Genomic DNA, 19,891 nt, shown 5'->3' with positions numbered 1-19,891 from the left:
TTTATACGTTTTCTACGTTTTCTGCTTCAGTATGGAAACAATTTTTAGGTAGCAATGGACACTGAACATCAATCATATAAATAATTTATACGTAGATAGCTGCACTTTATCTGAAATTGTACAGTTGGGATTCATCCTGTTTATCTACATTCAGGGGTGGACTGGAACCAGAAATCGGCCCCGGAATTTCTAAAACACCGGCCCATTTCTTTCCTTGAGGCTCCCATTATTAGCCAGATATTGATCAAGTTAGACAGGCCCACTGGGCACATTTTTTTTTATCAGCCCATCTGGCATTTGCCCGAAATGCCAGAGGGCCAGTCCACCCGTGTACATTAGAATGAACACCCTTGACCCCGTCATTTGAGATAGTGGTGGTAAGGCTATTTCAAATTCAAAACACATGCTTTGATACTAACAGTAGACAAATATAATTACCATAAGATAACATTATTATTACAAGGTGGTTAATTCGATATGATTTCTCGAAGAAGGGTCTCTTGTTGAAGAAACTCACCTTTCAAAATAGAAAAGGGGAATTTGGAATGGTCCATGCTATCCGGGATCCTAGGGACATCCAAACCCCATTGAAGTTTACATTTAAAATGGTTAATGGTTAAATGGTTAAAAAGGTTTACGGTTAAAGTTAGGCTAAGTGTAGGATTTAAGGCCCTTGCCTTTTGGCTGATCCATTTGTGGTTTCAGGTGTGGGTGAAAACCGAGTTGGGTGCTGTGGAATCAGTGAGGTAACCAGAAGTGGTCTTGTGATAATTGTTTGTGTTTCTGCTGGTCAGAAGGAGCAAGTGCTCCGTGTTAAATGAATAGGGGCACCGAGATGTGATTTTGCTCTCAAGAAAAAGGCTCCATTGAAAGGAGTGATTACTTTGGTAGCGGTAAATGTGAAAGCTGACCAACTGACAGGGAAGATTCCCGGTGTTTGTGATGCTCGTCGATTAGACAGGGTGGCGTGATTGGTGGAACAGAAGAGTCATTGTCTGTTCTTTTGAGTTTTGATGTTGAGTTTTTGCCTGACAAATTGATGTTAGGATATATAAGTTATCCTGTACGAGCTTTTGTGCCGAATACATTACGTTGTTACAGGTGTCAAGCTTATGGGCGTGTGGCAACAGTGTGTAGGAGGGAGGTTCCTAGGTGTGAGAAGTGTGCAGAAGGGCATGAGACAAAGGACTGTGTACCATTGGGGAAAGTAGTGGTATGTGGTAATTGTAGGGGTGCTCATGGGGCTGGGGATCAGAAATGTCCCGTGTGAGAGAGGCAGGTTGAGGTTTCCAGGGTTAGAGTAGTGCAGAAGTTGTCATATGCTGAAGCAGTGAAGAAAGTAGAGGAAGATGAGTCAAGGGGGAGGGATCCTGAGAGGAGTGGTGTGAGTAGTAGATCTGTACCAGTACAGAGGGATAAACCAACAAGTGATAAACCAACAAGTGATATACACTACCGTTCAACATCAAATTGATCAGAAATACATTGTAGACATTTTTTATGTTGTAAATGACTATTGTAGCAGGAAACGGCAGATCTTTAATGAAATATCTACATAGGCGTACAGAGGCCCATTACTAGCAACCATCACTCCTGTGTTTCAATGGCACGTTGTGTTAGCGAAACCAAGTTTATCATTTTAAAAGGCTAATTGATCAATAGAAAACCCTTTTGCAATTATGTTAGCACAGCTGAAAACTGTTGTGCTGATTAATGAAGCAATAAAACTGGCCTTCTTTAGACTAGTTGAGCATCTGGAGCATCAGCATTTGTGGGTTCAATTACAGGCTCAAAATGGCCAGAAACAAAGAACTTTCTTCTGAAACTCGTCAGTCTATTCTTGTTCTGAGAAATGAAAGCTATTCCATGCGAGAAATTGCCAAGAAACTGAAGATCTCGTACAGCACTGTGTACTACTCCCTTCACAGAACAGCTCAAACTGGCTCTAACCAGAATAGAAAGAGGAGTGGGAGGCACCAGTGCACAACTGAGCAAGAGGACAAGTACATTAGAGTGTCTAGTTTGAGAAACAGACGCCTCACAAGTCCTCAACTGGCAGCTTCCTTAAATAGTACCCGCAAAACACCAGTCTCAACGTCAACAGTGAAGAGGCGACTTGGAGAGAGTGGAGGGCCAGGATAGAAGTACGGTAATGTGGTGTGGGGATTTTAAAGCCCACAACACGCTCTGGGGGGACGGGGACGGATGGATGGAAATGGCCAAGTGAAGGAAAATCTGATAGAAGTTAAAGATCTGGTGTGCCTGAATGATGGCCGAGAGACCAGGATTGATGTAGCCACAGGGAAAGAATCTGCCTTGGACCTCACTCTGGTATCTAGTGCGATGGCAGCAATATGTGAGTGGGAGGTATGGGAGGAGTCGACAGTAGGGAGTGATCATTAACCCATAGTATGCACAGTAGGCCAGAGGGAGGAGGAGGTGTCAGTGGATGGAGTAGGCAGGTGGGTGTTTGAAAGGGCAAAGTGGGATCAGTTTCATGAGTTAAGTGAGCGGGTGATGTCTCGGGTGGATAGGAGAGGAGATGTGGATAGTATGAATAACTGGGTGAGAACAGCGTTAGTGTGGGCAGCTACTGAGGTGATACCTAAGAGTTCAGGGAGAAGGAGGAGGAGGAAAGCAGTCCCATGGTGGATGGAGGAGTGTGGGGAAATGGTGAGGACTAGGAACAGGGCATTTGGAGTACTGAAAAGGACACATAACTTTCAACATCTGATTCAGTATAAGCAGGCCCAGGCTTTGGTGAGGAGAACTATCCGTCAGGCAAAGAGGCCATGTTGGCGTCGGTTCTGTGACACCATTGGAAGGGCGACACCAGTGGGAGTAGTGTGGGGGATGATTAAGAGGATGAGTGGGGTCAGAAGGGGAGTGGGATTATCCAGTGTTGACGAGTGGGGAGGATGTGGCAGTAACAGATGAGGAGAAGGCAGAGATGATGTCCAAAGCGTTTGTCCAAGTGCATAGCTTGGCAAATTGGTCAGAGGAGGGGCAAAGGGGGAGACAGAGAACGAGAGAGGAGCATCTTGGAGTGCTGGATAGGAGGGAGGATGTAAAGGATGCATTGAATGCACCATTTACCAAGGCAGAGGTGAAAATGGCAATAGGTAAGGCTGGGTTAACTTCACCTGGGAAAGATGAGGTGTGCTATATTATGTTGGCCCATCTTAGTAATGAAGCACTGGATAAGTTATTGGTGTTGTACAACAGAGTGTGGGAGGAGTGGAAACTACCAGGCAGCTGGAAGGAAGCAGTAGCGAAACCAATCCGGAAGCCAGGGAAGGACCCAACGAGGCCAACAAGCTATCGGCCAATAGCCTTAACATCACATGTATGTAAGATTATGGAGCGTATGATAACGGAGCTTGTTAATCAATCTTGATATTATGGGGGTAGGAGGAAGAACGTACAACTGGATAAAGGATTTCCTGTTTGGAAGGTCTATCCAGGTGAGGGTGGGGAAGTCACTATCAGGCAGCTACATGGTGGATAATGGCCCACCGCAGGGGAGTGTGACTAGTCCTCTGTTGTTCTCAATCATGATCAATGATGTTTACTCTCAGGTACAGCCAGATATTGGGAGGTCGTTATTTGCAGATGATGGGGACTTATGGAAAAGAGGAAGAAATGTGCCATATATAGTCAGGAAGGTACAGGAAGCAATTGATGAGGTAGAGCAGTGGGCATTCATGTGGGGATTCAGGTTCTCTGTAGAGAACTCAGACAGTGATCATTACCAGGAGGAAGGTGGGAGATGATGCTTGAGGTTATATGGGAGAAACTTGGAGAGCGTGGGGCCTTCAGGTTCCTTGGGGTATACTTTGACACTAGACTGACCTGGGCAGAACACATTGAGAGAGTGGTGGGAAAGAGTAAGGTGCTAAATGTGATGCGCTGTCTGACGCGGAAGGAGTGGGGGGGGGTGTTCCTCATTCAGGACCATGTATGTTGCATTGATCCGATCTGTAATAGACTATGGCATTATAGCGTATGGTTCGACAGCCCGGACCTCATTGGAAAGGCTAGATGTCATACAGGGACAAGGACTCAGAATATGTAGTGGGGCGTTTTGGACGTCCCCAGTGGCTGCACTACAGATGAAATGGGGGAAATGCCATTGCAGATTAGGAGACAGCAGCTGGCCATGAATTATTGGGTCAGGGAGAAGGGGATACAGGAAATTAGTTTAAAGAGTATATTGAGTAGAACGTCATTGGATATAGTCTCAAATATTTTGTTATATTTTTTGAGAGCAACGGGGCTGGGAGGAAGGATTTAGTTTCTCCCTGTCTCTGGCCCACACTCCAGTACAGTAGGTGGCGGTAATGCACCATAACGTTGGATGCCAACCGCCGATAAACCCCACCGAAGAAGAAGAAGAACAATGGACGTTATTGAAGGAACCTATTTGGAACGTACAATTTTGGGCCATTTTGCTCTCGCGATATTACCCGTACGTTCTACGTGATTACACGTCAGACGAGCTGTGTTGGAGAATCATGGCGGAGCGCAGGAGGCATAAGAAACGGATCCAGGTAAAATAATTGTAACGCTAACTGGAAGAAGATAGTTTTTGCTTGGATGTATTACGGAGATTTTATTTTCAAGATTGAAATATTTCCCGCAACAGACTAGTTTTCTAGTATGGTAATGTTGCTAGCGATTCGATGCTGTTGATAATAGGCGAAAAGCTGTGCCAGCAGCTAACGTTAGCGACTGAAATATTAAATTTTGCAGGAAGTCATTTTGCATAACATTTATCTGTAACACGAATATTTCAAACAGCAATACCTAGCTATTTCAGAACATTACCTAGCTAGTTAGTGAACGTTACCAGTTAAGAAAACATTTTGGTGAAGAGGAGGAAGATTTTAGGTAGGTAACGTTACAGTAACATTAGGTATTTACAGTTTGCTAGTTAGCCAGGCTATCTCAGAAACTAGGCAGAGAAAGCTAGCGCAAACCCGTAGCCAACTAGCTTTGCTACCAGCTACTAACAAAATTAGCCAGCTAACGTTAACATCACAATGATCGTAAAGCAAGTTTCGGTTGCATGGCGGGCAACCAGATGTGAAGCCAAGACGTGTTTTGGAATATAGAAATAGCTAGCTAATGTTACTGTTTTGACAAGCCAAATGCCACTGATGCGCCAGCACATCCTCATTAACTGATGTTTGATGGCCACACGAGAATAGTCTCATTAAAACGACGTTGACGTAGTTTAACTAGACGTAGCTAGATTGCGTCATGATTTCTTTCGAGGTGCATTGGTCATTGTACAAATTGCAATAGTTTTGCAAGTAATGCTGGACTATTTTTCTTTGGGGTAAGTCCCTCTCAATTGTTTGAGGCAAACTCCGGGTGAGTATGATTTGCGGAACGTTCCAACAGGAATCTGTTACAAAAACTTCGTAAATAACAAGTTTGCCAACAAACAACGCATACAAAGTTGTATAGCGGCAGAATAAGATACCGGTTAGGGAGTGGGCTACATCATTAAGTTTTCACTCACCACGTTTATTCCGAAAAATGTCTATGGTAGCCTGTGGACAAACATTAAGAATAAGTTACGTGGTGTGTTGATGCCTATTCGGCAGCTAGTTAACTATGTGAATTGATCATGCAACATTGTATGCGTTGTTTGTTGACGACCTTGTACTTTACCAAGTTTTTGGAACCGATTCCTTTTGGAACATTCCACAAATTATACCCACCCTCAAACTCATGCCAACACTCTAAATACAACTCGACAACCTGATGACAATAACATAACTTACTGTAGTGTAATGGAAGTGAATCGATTACACACAATTCAGGCCTTCTGGTCATTGTCAAATTACGCAACAGGTTCACATCACCTTGACATACATCAACAACAGCTGATAGGCAACACCTTGGCTGTCAGTGGTAAAATTGCTTAATATTCCATATGTCCTTCTCCTGGCTGCAGGAACAGGGTATGTTATTATGCAATAGTTGAAATGATATCTATTCCTTTATATCCAGTTTGTTCTCTCTTTTTTTCTCTAGCTCTGTCTCATGATATGGTAAGGGAAAAACACATGTTTTGAATAACTGATTACTATTTTGCTTTATTACCATGATGAGTGAAGTGAACTTTAGGTGAGCATAAACATTGAACAAAACACTACCCAGGTTTGATAGCTGGCAGTGGCTATGCTATCCTCATCAACTATTAGACTGTAACCAGATTTGGACTTGAATTTTATTTGGCCACGACGTAGGCAGCGAGAGTGGGGACAGCTGGGCCTGAAAGAGTAGGGACTATCAAGACAACGTTGTGAAACGAGGAGATAAGCTACTGCCTGATATTTCCAAGAAGAACACAGGTTTTAGTTTGCCTATTGCGAAATGCTTTTGCTATGGCGGGCCCTACTGAACAGAACTGTCTTTCATAGGGGAAGCGAGGGTGGCCTAAGTCCCTCATATTCATAGGATAGGCTCAGGTAAAGACGGGGGAGTTTTTTCCATTTAGTGGGGCCTTGTGTGTCTGTATTTTGTAACTGATGATGCCCATACCTGAACCAAAACCCTGTTTCAAAGCCCTCCTTGCTTCATCATGTGCTGTATAGCTGCGAAGCCAGCCAGCTGGGCCAGAGGCGGCAGCAGGCAGGACTGAATCTCATTGTGCTGATGCTCTCTCATTCCCCTCCATGTTAGCAGGCAGTACTGGCTTCAGTGTCGGGCCATGTTCAGTCAGTAGGCACGGAGCAGGAGATTATGAAACTGAGCAAAATGGAGGGGGGTGCGAGGGAATTGACCAATGATAGTTTGTGTTCGTTGTCTGTAGTGTCCAAACAAGTACTACAGTCCCATATATCACCATAATAAGACTATTTCTGGAAATCCCAGTGAAATAGCCTAATGTTACATAATTCCATTTTGTTTTTATAAATGCTTCTTTAGAAATCATGAAATGCTTCAATTCATGAATGTCATTCAACACCACGTGGTCATATGCTGGATGTCAGCCTTCCCTCCCCCAATTCTAACCTTAACCATTAGTAGGGAAAAATCCTAAACTGACCCAAGATAAGAGTCTAGTTGCAACTTCACCCTAATCCTGTCCTTTGTAGCTCAGTTGGTAGAGCATGGTGCTCCTGTAGCTCAGTTGGTAGAGCATGGTGCTCCTGTAGCTCAGTTGGTAGAGCATGGTGCTCTCTGTAGCTCAGTTGGTAGAGCATGGTGCTCTCTGTAGCTCAGGTGGTAGAGCATGGTGCTCTCTGTAGCTCAGGTGGTAGAGCATGGTGCTTCTCTGTAGCTCAGGTGGTAGAGCATGGTGCTCTCTGTAGCTCAGTTGGTAGAGCATGGTGCTCTCTGTAGCTCAGTTGGTAGAGCGTGGTGCTCTCTGTTAGCTCAGTTGGTAGGGCGTGGTGCTCTCTGTAGCTCAGTTGGTAGAGCGTGGTGCTCTCTGTAGCTCAGTTGGTAGAGCGTGGTGCTCTCTGTAGCTCAGTTGGTAGAGCGTGGTGGTCCTGTAGCTCAGTTGGTAGAGCACGGTGCTCTCTGTAGCTCAGGTGGTAGAGCACGGTGCTCTCTGTAGCTCAGTAGGTGGTAGAGCACGGTGCTCTCTGTAGCTCAGCTGGTGGTAGAGCACGGTGCTCTCTGTAGCTCAGTTGGTGGTAGAGCATGGTGCTCTCTCACATATTATGTGTTGTGAATATGATTGGCTGATTGACTTGACTTCACCGCGGAATGTCCTAAAGCCCACCCCTGCCCTGGGCTGACGGTCTGATCTGCTGCTTAACTGGTCTGAGTTCTAGTCTCTGTCTGTAGCAATGCTGTAGGCCCTACACTGCCACTGTCGATGGCAGTGTTTCCAAAACATGGTCCTCTGGACACCAAAGGGGTGGATTTTGCCTTAACACAGCAATGATCAAAGCTTGATGATTATTCGAATCAGCTGTGTAGTGCTAGGGCAAAAAAATTAAAGTGCACTGCTTGGGGTCACCGAGGACTGAGTTTGGGAAACCCTGGTCTATGGTCTGTAACTGTTAGTGTGGGGGGGGGGGGGCAGGAGCAGCAAATGTGTCGCAGCAGAAGAGTAAGTATTGATGGTATTCAACTCAACATGGCATAGTAGCACACAGACTTGTGATTTCCCTTTTCCTCACTGTGTAGGAGGTGAGTGAGCCCACCAAGGAGGAGAAGGCGGTGGCCAAGTACCTCCGCTTCAACTGCCCCACCAAGTCCACCAACATGATGGGCCACCGGGTGGACTACTTCATCGGTCAGTGCTCCGTTCATACGCTCTCGTTCGTTCACTCATTTAGGACAGTGATTCTCAAACCAGTCAGCAGCAGTTGGTGCCTGTCCCCACAGCATTTGATCTTTCAGTACTAGCACATAAAGTGCTTAAATTAGTAAACTATCATCAAGCCTGTACTAGGCCGAGTTGAATCGGGTGTCGTACTGTTGGAATTAGAGGTCGACCGATTATGATTTTTCAACACCGATACCGATTATTGGACGACCAAAAAAAGCTGATGCCGATTAATCGGACGATTTTTATTTTATTTTAATATACACTGCTCAAAAAAATAAAGGGAACASTTAAACAACACAATGTAACTCCAAGTCAATCACACTTCTGTGAAATCAAACTGTCCACTTAGGAAGCAACACTGATTGACAATAAATTTCACATGCTGTTGTGCAAATGGAATAGACAAAAGGTGGAAATTATAGGCAATTAGTAAGACACCCCCAAAAAAGGAATGGTTCTGCAGGTGYTGACCACAGACCACTTCTCAGTTCCTATGCTTCCTGGCTGATGTTTTGGTCACTTTTGAATGGTGGTGGTGCTTTCACTCTAGTGGTAGCATGAGATGGAGTCTACAACCCACACAAGTGGCTCAGGTAGTGCAGTTCATCCAGGATGGCACATCAATGCGAGCTGTGGCAAAAAGGTTTGCTGAGTCTGTCAGCGTAGTGTCCAGAGCATGGAGGCGCTACCAGGAGACAGGCCAGTACATCAGGAGACGTGGAGGAGGCCGTAGGAGGGCAACAACCCAGCGGCAGGACCGCTACCTCCGCCTTTGTGCAAGGAGGTGCACATTTGTGGCCTGCTGGAGGTCATTTTGCAGGGCTCTGGCAGTGCACCTCCTTGCACAAAGGCGGAGGTAGCGGTCCTGCTGCTGGGTTGTTGCCCTCCTACGGCCTCCTCCACGTCTCCTGATGTACTGGCCTGTCTCCTGGTAGCGCCTCCATGCTCTGGACACTACGCTGACAGACACAGCAAACCTTTTTGCCACAGCTCGCATTGATGTGCCATCCTGGATGAACTGCACTACCTGAGCCACTTGTGTGGGTTGTAGACTCCATCTCATGCTACCACTAGAGTGAAAGCACCACCACCATTCAAAAGTGACCAAAACATCAGCCAGGAAGCATAGGAACTGAGAAGTGGTCTGTGGTCARCACCTGCAGAACCATTCCTTTTTTGGGGGTGTCTTACTAATTGCCTATAATTTCCACCTTTTGTCTATTCCATTTGCACAACAGCATGTGAAATTTATTGTCAATCAGTGTTGCTTCCTACGTGGACAGTTTGATTTCACAGAAGTGTGATTGACTTGGAGTTACATTGTGTTGTTTAAGTGTTCCCTTTATTTTTTTGAGCAGTGTATATTAAAATAAAATAAAAATCGTCCGATTAATCGGCATCAGCTTTTTTTGGTCGTCCAATAATCGGTATCGGTGTTGAAAAATCATAATCGGTCGACCTCTAATTCCAACAGTACGACACCCGATTCAACTCGGCCTAGTACAGGCTTGATGATAGTTTACTAATTTAAGCACTTTATGTGCTAGTACTGAAAGATCAAATGCTGTGGGGACAGGCACCAACTGACGCTGACTGGTTTGAGAATCACTATTCCATTTGCACAACAGCATGTGAAATTTATTGTCAATCAGTGTTGCTTCCTAAGTGGACAGTTTGATTTCACAGAAGTGTGATTGACTTGGAGTTACATTGTGATGTTTAAGTGTTCCCTTTATTTTTTTGAGCAGTGTATATATTTGTAATGATGACAATTACAACAATACTGAATGAACAATGAACACTATTATTTTAACTTAATATAATACATCAATAAAATCTATTTAGTCTCAAATAATTAATGAAACATGTTCAATTTTGTTTAAATAATGCAAAAACAAAGTGTTGGAGAAGAAAGTAAAAGTGCAATATGTGCCATGTAAGTTCCTTGCTCATAACATGAGAACATATGAAAGCTGGTGGTTCCTTTTAACATGAGTCTTCAATATTCCCAGGTAAGAAGTTTTAGGTTGTAGTTATTATAGGACTATTTCTCTACCATTTGTATTTCATATACCTTTGACTATTGGATGTTCTAATAGGTACTTTAGTATTGCCAGCCTAATCTCGGGAGTTGATAGGCTTGAAGTCATAAACAGCGCAATGCTTGAAGCATTGCGAAGAGCTGCTGGCTATTGCAGTAAAGTGCTGTTTGAATGAATGCTTGCGAGCCTGCTGCTGCCTACCACCGCTCAGTCGGACTGCTCTATCAAATCATAGACTTAATTATAATATAATACACAGAAATACGAGCCTTAGGTCATTAATATGGTCTAATCCTGAAACTAGAATTTTGAAAACAAAATGTTTATTCTTTCAGTGAAATACGGAACCGTTCCGTATTTTATCTAATGGGTGGCAACTCTAAGTCTAAATATTGCTGTTAGATTGCACAACCGTCAATGTTATGTCATAATTACATAACATTCAGGGAAATTAGTTTGCAACGAGCCAGGTGGCCCAAACTGCTGCATATACCCTGACTCTGTTGCACAGAACGCAGAGAAGTGTCACAATTTCCCTAGTTAAAATAAATTAATGTTAGCAGGCAATATTAAATAAATATGCTGGTTTAAAAATATATACTTGTGTATTGATTTTAAGAAAGGCGTTGATGTTTATGGTTAGGTACACATTGGTGCAATGACAGTGCTTTTTTCACAAATGCGCTTGTTAAATCACCCGTTTGGAGAAGTAGGCTGTGATTCAATGACAAATTAACAGGCACCGCATTGATTATATGCAACGCAGGACAAGCTAGATAAACTAGTAATATCATCAACCATGTGTAGTTAACTAGTGATTATGTTAAGATTGTTTTTTTATAAGATACGTTTAATGCTAGCAAGCACCTTACCGTGGCTCCTTGCTGCACTCGCATAACAGGTAGTCAGCCTGCCACGCAGTCTCCTCGTGGAGTGCAATGTAATCGTCCATGATCGGTGTTCAAACATGCCGATTACCGATTGTTATGAAAACTTGAAATCGGCCGGCCATTCCGATTAATCGGTCGACCTCTAGTTGGAATATCCCTACTTCAAATAGGCTATCATTGTGGGGACTGGTTTGAGAAACACTTTTAGGGTATTAAAGAAGTGTTCTTTTTTTGACCACTTGACTAGGAAAACCACAATTTTAGACTTTAAAGCTGCAATATATAATTTTTGGGCTGACCCAATTCACATAGAAATGTGTGTTTATAGAATGACCGATCTCATTGAATGCAAGTCTAAGAATCTGTAGATCTGTTCTATGTGCGCTATTTCTATGCTTCCTGTCATTTTCTACACTATACTTGCTTGTTTTGTCACATAAACTTGGGTGAACTATTAGAATTTAAGCAACCAGGAAATGGTTTCTGTGATTTCTGCGTAGTGCATCTTTAACTAAGGTCTGAAGTTTTTCCTGGTCAGGAACAGTCGGGATAAATCTGGGCCTTAGTAGTAGGCCTTGATGTGAGACGACAATTGGCATTTATTTGTTATTTCTTCCGGTCCTGCTGAGTTGAGGGTTGGAATAGGTAACCTTTGACCCAGAATCTCTCACTATATCTCAAAGTAGTACTGTTGACCTGCCAATGTTTACATTTGCCCAATGACTTTAGCCCCATAGCAGACCTATTCTGTCAACAGTGTCAGTAAATGCTGTTTGCACAATCGTTGGTTAAATATCTGTGACGTGCTGTGTCTGTTGGAGAGGAGCTTTTGTACACATCCCCAGGGGCCAGGATTTCAGGATGTTTTCATAGCATGATAGTCATTGAGTTTCAACGTACCGTATCTCTCTACTACCTTTGATGTCATTTTGAACATGGTTGTCTTTTTCCCTTTGTCAGCATCCAAGGCGGTGGACTGTCTGCTGGACTCCAAGTGGGCAAAGGCCAAGAAGGGAGAGGAGGCCGTGCTCACCACCAGAGACTCTGTGGTGGACTACTGCAACAAGTTAGTCTAATGTGGGAGTGCTGGTAGTTGTCTAACTACTACACTAGAACTGAAGTTGCTTTCACACTACACATTGTTCACTACAACTTTCATGGTTGTATGTTGTCCCTATGTCCTTAGGAAGTTCGAGGCATAAGAATATTGGGGCAAAATGTGTGTAATGTGAAAGGTTCTACAAGGACTTTATACAGGCTCCCAATGGTTTCAGGGGCTCCCAGACAACATCTGAAACAATATTTGACCATGGTTGATCTTAATTATGTGTTCCGGTGTTTCTGCTCTCCTCCTCCAGGCTGCTGAAGAAGCAATTCTTCCACCGCGCTCTGAAAGTCATGAAGAAGAAGCCAGAGAAGGACATCAAGAAAGACAAGGAGAAAGAAAAAGAGAAGAAGAAGGATTCCAAGGATGTAGAGGCTTCAGATGTAAAGAAGGAGAAAGAGAAGAAGAAGGATTCCAAGGATGCAGAGGCGTCAGATGTAAAGAAGGAGAAGGAGAAAGAGAAGAAGAAGGATTCCAAGGATGCAGAGGTGTCAGATGTAAAGAAGGAGAAGAGTGTATGTAAATTGAATGAACTGAATATATAGGCTATGAACATGTTGTATAGTTTGTAACAGGCTAGACCACTGAAGCGGTTTGGTCATAGAATCTAGATCAATCGTATTTGAATTTTTTTATAAAGGCAATATGTCCATGCTGTTTCTTTGTGCTCAGGACGATAGCCCCGGAACGCCAAAGAAGAAAAAAGACGTGAAGAAGAAATTCAAACTGGAGCCTCATGAGGATCAGCTCTTCTTGGATGGCAATGAGGTGAGTTGGAACACAGGGAATCCTGGGAAAAGGGCTCCGCCTCTCCAAAGATTAGGATGGTTAAAAATATGAAAGCAGGACTTTCTGGAAAAGTGAGCATGTTTCAGTCGGCGTGTAGCCAGAGGTCATCGTTGTAATGTTCACTTTGAAAGACAGTGAAGATTCTGATCTTTGTGGCATGAATTCAGCACATTGGTGTTTGTTTTTCCCTGTGACATTTGAGAGAATTCCAGAGCAAAAGAGTTTACTTTCACAAGATGACTGTTTGTGTTTCATTAAGTGCACCCTCAATCTCCATGACGAGAGACATTCTTTGTGGCGTCAGTTTGCCATGCAAGCATGACATGATGATGATATGATGGCAAAAGGTTCAATGTGACTTGCACGGCGTTCACCATGTGATATGTGAAAAACGGTGAATCGCTGTGATTGATAAGTTAAAAACTATTTCTAAGGTGAAATTTAAAATTGTCATATTTACTCCACTTTCCAGGTATTTGTTTGGATCTACGACCCAGTCCATTTTAAAACCTTTGCCATGGGACTGATTCTGGGTGAGTGGAATTGTAGTGTTAATTACCTAGAATATTCCATTTGGATAACTGATTAAACTGTTTTTCACAAATAACTGATAATTGCAACTGAATTGGTAGGGATGGTCATGAGTAGTCGGAATGGACGAAACTCGATCTCTAACCAGAGGTCGAAACGTTGTCTCTGCTTTGATTCTAGTGTTCCATTTGTGCATGTGCATTTGCGAGGCACAATAAATAAGAAACCAAGCCAAGAATCACTCAGTCCCTAAATTCCCTTTCCCCTCCGTGTCTCACTAAGGCAATTGCGTCCTGATCACTCCCTCTACACATGCGGGCTAAATGAGCACACAGGCTTCCGTTAGGCCTACAGAAATAAATGCCTTTAAAAACATATCTGATGGGATATACAAGCTACATTCCTTGCCAAATGACAACAGTTTTATCGCGTTCAAAATGGACTTGTTGACTGAAGTAGGGAAATAGGTGGTTCCAACAACGAGCAGTTTTGGAATAATTGCGTCAAGTCATTTTTCCACTTAGGCTACTTTGCGAACTGCTTGTGCCATTTAGAATAGGTTAGCCTAGGCTATAACACTTTTAAACATAGACAGTGAAAAAATGCAAAAACGTGAGTTAAGCCTAGGTCTACTCACCAAACAGATGCAGTGGCTGCAGTTCATCACCATGCATCGTTCAATGTGGAATTGTTAATCCATTTTTTTAAATTCAAAAGAATGGCAGAATAAACTAAATCTAACGTCTATCGAAAAGACAGGTTCTGTTTTGTAACCCAGAAAAAACGTCGCCTCGACAAATTGAGCCCAGTTTCAAGCGAGAACTCTGAGGATAACTATTCCAGACGCGCATCAATTAGCACTGGCAACTTCTTTTCAATTTGGAAACATATTCTGTTTTATTTTATTCTGTTATGTTACGTCATGATTTTTACTATAAAATAAGAGCCTCTTGACTGTGATAAGGGCTCTGGAACTTAACAAAATAAGGCTAGGCCATTGCACAGCCATAGGCTTTTACAAGCAAGCGCCACTGTTGATGTTAGGGCCTTTTTTGGAGATTATTTTCATTGGAGATTATATATAATTAGTTGATTTTACGGTTTCAATAAATTAATCTAAAAATGGTACTTGTTTTTTTTATTGACGTGTGTGTGTGTGCGTATATATGGGGCAATTAGGATGTTATCTGTAGTGGTTATGATAAGGCAGCCATTGTTGCGTGCTGTTAGCGTACAGATAAATGCTCACATTTTTTTTCCAGTGCAGACCCTGTGTTCTAAAAATACATATTTTTTTTACTACTGAAAAAAATGCAGTTACTCGAACAGTCAACATTTCAAATGCCCATCCCTATGAATTGGTAAAGGGAATAACAATGCTTATTTTCCACTGTCTGCGTCTCTGTTTCCAGTAATTGCAGTGATCGCGGCCACTCTCTTCCCGCTGTGGCCGGCTGAGATGCGTGTGGGTGTGTACTACCTGAGCGTGGCAGCAGGCTGTTTCGTGGCCAGTATACTGCTGTTGGCTGTCGGTAAGAAGGAAAACACCCAACCTCTAGACACTTGTGTACAACTAAAAATAGTTTAAATTTTTAGTTTTTTAATTTCTCTCGTCCTCCTCGGACTGCGACTCCATTTTGCTCCTCCCCGCCTACAAACAAAGACTCAAAAGGGATGTTCCGGTGGTCAAGTCTGTACAACGCTGTTCTGACCAATCAGAATCCATGCTCCAAGATTGTTTCGATCACGCGGACTGGAGTATGTTTGCGTCTGGGGATAACATCATTGAATACGCCGACAAAAATACAGAGATGATGTGATACCGATGGTATCTTTCAAAACTTAGCGGAATCCAAAAACGTGGCTTGATGGCAGCCTTGTTGGGGAAACTGAAGGAGAGACATGCTGCTTATAAACAGGGCAAAGTGACCTGGGATAACTGTATGGTTAAACAGCACAAATACGACCCACGCAGATCGTTAAAAATGCGAGACACAAGTATAGGGACAAAATGGAGGAGTAATTCAGCGGGACGGATACGAGGCAGGGGCTTCTATCACGTCACAGACAAACCAATCACGTCACAGACACTAACACCGGACGAGCTAAACCCCTTTTTCTCACGTTTGGAGCATAAGGGTGAGCCGCCGAGGAGAGCCCCCGAGGACAACGAGGGCTACGTGCTGATGGTCTCCACGGAGGACGTACGTACCACTCACTTCTGTCATCATGAAGTGCTTCAACAGGCTAGTCAAACACCACATCACCTCAACTTCCTGACAAACGTAGCCTACATTACCTCCTCCACACTGATCTTCAACACGGGGGGCCTCACAATGGTCAGTCGCTTCCTGTACTCCCTGTATACCCATGACTGGGTGGCCTCACACAGTTACAACTCCTTCATCAAGTTCGCTGACAACACGACAGTAGTAGGCCTGATTACCAACAACGAGACGGCCTACAGAGAGGTAGGCACTGGTGGCGTGGTGCCAGGTAAACAATCTCCCTCAACGTCAGCATAACAAAGCAGCTGATTGTGGACTTCAGGAGGAACCAGGCTGGGCATGCCCCTTCCCCGTCAACAGGACCGCCGTGGAGACAGTCAAAAACATCAAGTTCCTCGGGGTACACATCTCCGAGGAGCTGAAATGGTCAAACCACACAGACGCAGCGGTGAAGAAGGCACGACAGCAACTCTTCAACCTCAGGAGGCTGAGGAAATGTAGCCTGTCTCTCTGAGGGCTCTCTGTTCTACAGGAGCACCATGGAGAGTATACTGTCGGGCTGCATCACAGCACCCACTGCTGCTGACAGCAATGCCTCCTGCCTTCCTGGACACCTATAACACCAGGTGTCGCAGGAAGGACAAGAAGATCATCAGAGAACTCAGCCACCTGAGCTACGGCCTGTTCTCCACAGAGCTGAATAGTCCCCCCCCCCACATTCCCTGTGCATGTGATACCATATTGCTAATACCCTTATCCAACCCTTAAAGGGATACTGCCAGATTCTGACATTAAGCACTTGTTCTACTTACAGAGTCGGATGAAGTCGTGGATACCAATTTTATGTCTCTGTGTGCAGTATGCAATAACTTAAGTGGTAGTTTTGCGAGCCAATTAAATGCCAGAATCTTGCAGTAACCATTTAACGGGGAATTCCAATCAAGTTCAAATTCCGTTTTGTTCTTTTACCTTTTAAAATAATGTAACTTGTGTGTTTACCTAGAGACGTGAGTCAAACTGGGTGACATGGCACCGAAGCTGATGTCACAGTGTTGCGTTCCTTCCCCTCAGCACCATTGACGTTAGTTGCTGGCCTATGCTGTGACATTACAATGCCATTTGACAATGTTTATCTCCCCTCAGCTCGCTGCATCCTGTTCGTGATCATCTGGCTGGTGACGGGCGGACGCCACCACTTCTGGTTCCTGCCTAACCTCACGGCTGACGTGGGCTTCATCGACTCTTTCCGCCCGCTCTACACGCACGAGTACAAGGGCCCGCGGGACTCCAGCAAGAAGAGCCAGGACAAGACTGAGGGCAAGACCAGCGATGAGAAGGAGGGTGACGGTGAGGAGGAAGAGGAGGAAGGTGAAGGAGACGAGGGCGAGGGCACCGTGCCACAGGGGACGGAAGAAGGCGAGGTGGCGAAGGGGACGGGGACCTTAGTGAGTACCGCTGAGCGCTCTGACACAGACAGCGACCGGCGTGAGGACGAGGGCTCGCAGCACAGCAATGGAAATGACTTTGAGATGATCACCCGCGAGGAGCTGGAGCAGCACACGGAGGAGGAGGAGGAGGAGGAGGAAGAAGGAGAGGGAGATGAAGGAGAGCAGGAAGGAGACGGTGAGAGAAAGCCCTTGCCTGTTCAAACATAAACATTTTTATCACTGCCACCTCCTTCTCCTCCACCCTCGTGCTCCTCCAAGGACAACCTCCCACCTCCTCCAGGTCTTGTCAACCTCGCTGAGGAGACCACTCCATCCATTGCTCCGATCTTCCACCAACTATACAGATGCCACGTCTGAGTATCGACACCGGTGTCAAATGGCTATAACATTGGAAAAGAGAAGCCTTATTGTGCTTCTAAAATCCCCAGCTTATTTAAACTGAGAAATGCAAACTAAACTTAACAGATGTTTTTGTCTGAGGAAGTTGTCACGTTAGTTCTCCCGATGTTTTCCCTATTTTTCGGTACTTACGTTACGACTGTTATCCCATATCATTCTAGTTAACTCATCCACTCTGTGTTTACTATTGCTACAATGCTTCCCTTGTATGTCTCGTTTTTGCTGTGAGGCCAAGTCTCTTGTCAATTTCCACAGACGAGGGAATTTAAAGAGCTATGGAATCGTTGTTTTTACTAGGGGAAATACTGCCGTCTTGTCTACCTACCCCTCAAATCCAGACTGTTGTCTTATGAACAACGTGCGATTTGTACAATCATGGTTAGGCTAAGCCCAGTGTTGTGTCCAGTAGCTGCAAAACACGGTAACAAAATTGAAATAGGAACCAAAATATACACATTTTCACCATTTCCCTACTGAACACAACCTTGTCCTTTGGTCTATTGTCACCCAACTGGGCCAAGGTCCTGTACTAGCAGTGGCATTTGGCCCTCTGTACACAGTTCAACTCTTGTTTTTTCTGAGTCTGATCTCTCCTAGGCAGCCATCGGACGCTACGATTGACCAACCGTTGGCTACGCCACTATAACTAATGTGGATGCACCAAAATCCATAGTTTAACCCACCCCAAGAAAGACCTCACTTATTGGGTGTATTGGCGAAATATGTCTGGTGAGAGAACAAAATAAGAAAAAATGGCGGCGGCAGATGAACAGCATTAACAATAAACAGCCTTGTGGTTCTTTGCGGTACTTCTTATTTTCAATGAGAAATGTTTGGTTGATAATGATCGGTTCTGCACACACACACTTAAAACCAGAGCTCATAAGAGTCATGTTGGACAACAAAAATAAAACAGGTCATGTGAGGTGCCGCTTTCTAGAAGAAATGTGTTGTGGCCACGCACATGCAGACAGCAAAGATGGAATGGAAAACCTGTTTTTAAAGTTTTGTATTCACCATGTAGAATCGGACATCAAAATTAAAGTGCCAAACACGTTAATTGTTGTTACAATGTATGCTGTTTTCATACGGGAAGACATGTCAAAAGTGTCAGCAAGGGATTTTGGTACATTTATTCATTTTCGTAACGATTGTGTCAAATTCCAAACCTTTTACACCTTAGAAACGCAGCGCAGTATAGGAGCTAAGACATTTGTGTGTCGACATCAATCCCCTTCTCCATTTGTGTGTCGACATCAATCCCCTTCTCCCTTCAGTTCTATCTAAGCCATGCAAAGCAGGCAATATGTCCTTAAGCTTACTATACTCATTCTACGGTCGCTTGTAATAGTATTGTCAGTTCAACTCGGATGCCCATACTTTCATGATAGCTTTTGTTGTTGCCTTCATTGGTATTCTAGTCATGCTAACTGACAACGATGGAGACCCATGTGAATGCATGGGGACTCCGTTGGAAACCAATGTGGTCGAGGTCCAATTCTCTGTAGTGTTGCATTATGGGGGCTGTGGTCCAATACTCTGTTCGTAAGGTTGCATTCTTTTTGGCTAGAGTTGTTTTAGATGCTAGTGAGGACGATATTAAAAATAAAAAAAATAAAGATGTCATTTATATAAGGAATTCTATATCAAATATATTTTTAATTGATAAATTATGAGCCCACTTTGTTCAACTTGAACAGAATCCTATTTTTTGGGGTATCAACTTTTTTATTTTCAGTGAAATGTTTATTTTGCTCAGTTATACTTTTTTTTACTATCATTTTGACCACCAATAGGCATATTGTCAAGAGTGTATTGTACTCTCATTATTGGGGACTCTCACCAGAAATTTAGAATATTTAATGTGTGGATATATGATCAGATGGACTACCTATTTTTGATCTAGTTGATATTGATCGATTTTGTCATTTATTTTGTGTAGAGGAATGTATATAGAAAAACTAGCTATGTGGCTACTTACAGCAAGTCCCACAAACATGTTTGTTTCTTGCCATAAGAATAGTGAATGATTAACTTGTGGTTGAGAAACCCGTTGGCAGTGGATTGCATAATATTTTATATTGCTGTTCCACAATGTTCTGGGAAGAAAGTTCACCCCACTGTGGAATGGTAGAGCGGAGCTTGTGAGAGCAAGGGAAA

The 19,891-nt window shown here is 43.7% G+C and overlaps 1 protein-coding gene across 2 annotated transcripts; it reads left to right on the top strand.

Moving 5' to 3' along the window:
• Positions 1-4,461: 4,461 nt before the first annotated feature.
• LOC111979015 (translocation protein SEC62) lies at positions 4,462-18,029 on the top strand. Of its 2 annotated transcripts, none has more exons than XM_024009290.2 (8): positions 4,462-4,550; positions 8,155-8,263; positions 12,192-12,297; positions 12,590-12,851; positions 13,009-13,104; positions 13,598-13,658; positions 15,069-15,188; positions 17,028-18,029. In XM_024009290.2, the coding sequence occupies exons 1-8, from the start codon at positions 4,515-4,517 to the stop codon at positions 17,537-17,539; spliced, it is 1,302 nt and encodes a 433-aa protein (XP_023865058.1). In that variant the 5' UTR covers positions 4,462-4,514; the 3' UTR covers positions 17,540-18,029. The 2 variants fall into 2 exon arrangements, with proteins under 2 accessions (XP_023865058.1, XP_070305106.1); XM_070449005.1 differs by lacking the exon at positions 4,462-4,550 and adding an exon at positions 5,982-6,062.
• The last annotated feature ends 1,862 nt before the right edge of the window (positions 18,030-19,891 follow it).

The sequence above is a fragment of the Salvelinus sp. IW2-2015 genome, linkage group LG19, assembly GCF_002910315.2.
Source record: "Salvelinus sp. IW2-2015 linkage group LG19, ASM291031v2, whole genome shotgun sequence".
NCBI classification, from domain to species: Eukaryota; Metazoa; Chordata; class Actinopteri; order Salmoniformes; family Salmonidae; genus Salvelinus; species Salvelinus sp. IW2-2015.
Note: the sequence above shows the minus strand (reverse complement) of the source record. Positions and strands in the feature narration are given on the sequence as shown.

What these genes read in the sequence shown, in the direction of transcription:
- LOC111979015 (XM_070449005.1), top strand. Translation starts at nt 5,997, where the DNA reads ATGATATCTATTCCTTTATATCCAGTTTGTTCTCTCTTTTTTTCTCTA. An exon ending in ATGTAAAGAAGGAGAAGAGT is followed by an intron (nt 12,852 to 13,008) that starts GTATGTAAATTG and finishes CTTTGTGCTCAG; the next exon opens with GACGATAGCCCCGGAACGCC. An exon ending in TGCCATGGGACTGATTCTGG is followed by an intron (nt 13,659 to 15,068) that starts GTGAGTGGAATT and finishes CTCTGTTTCCAG; the next exon opens with TAATTGCAGTGATCGCGGCC.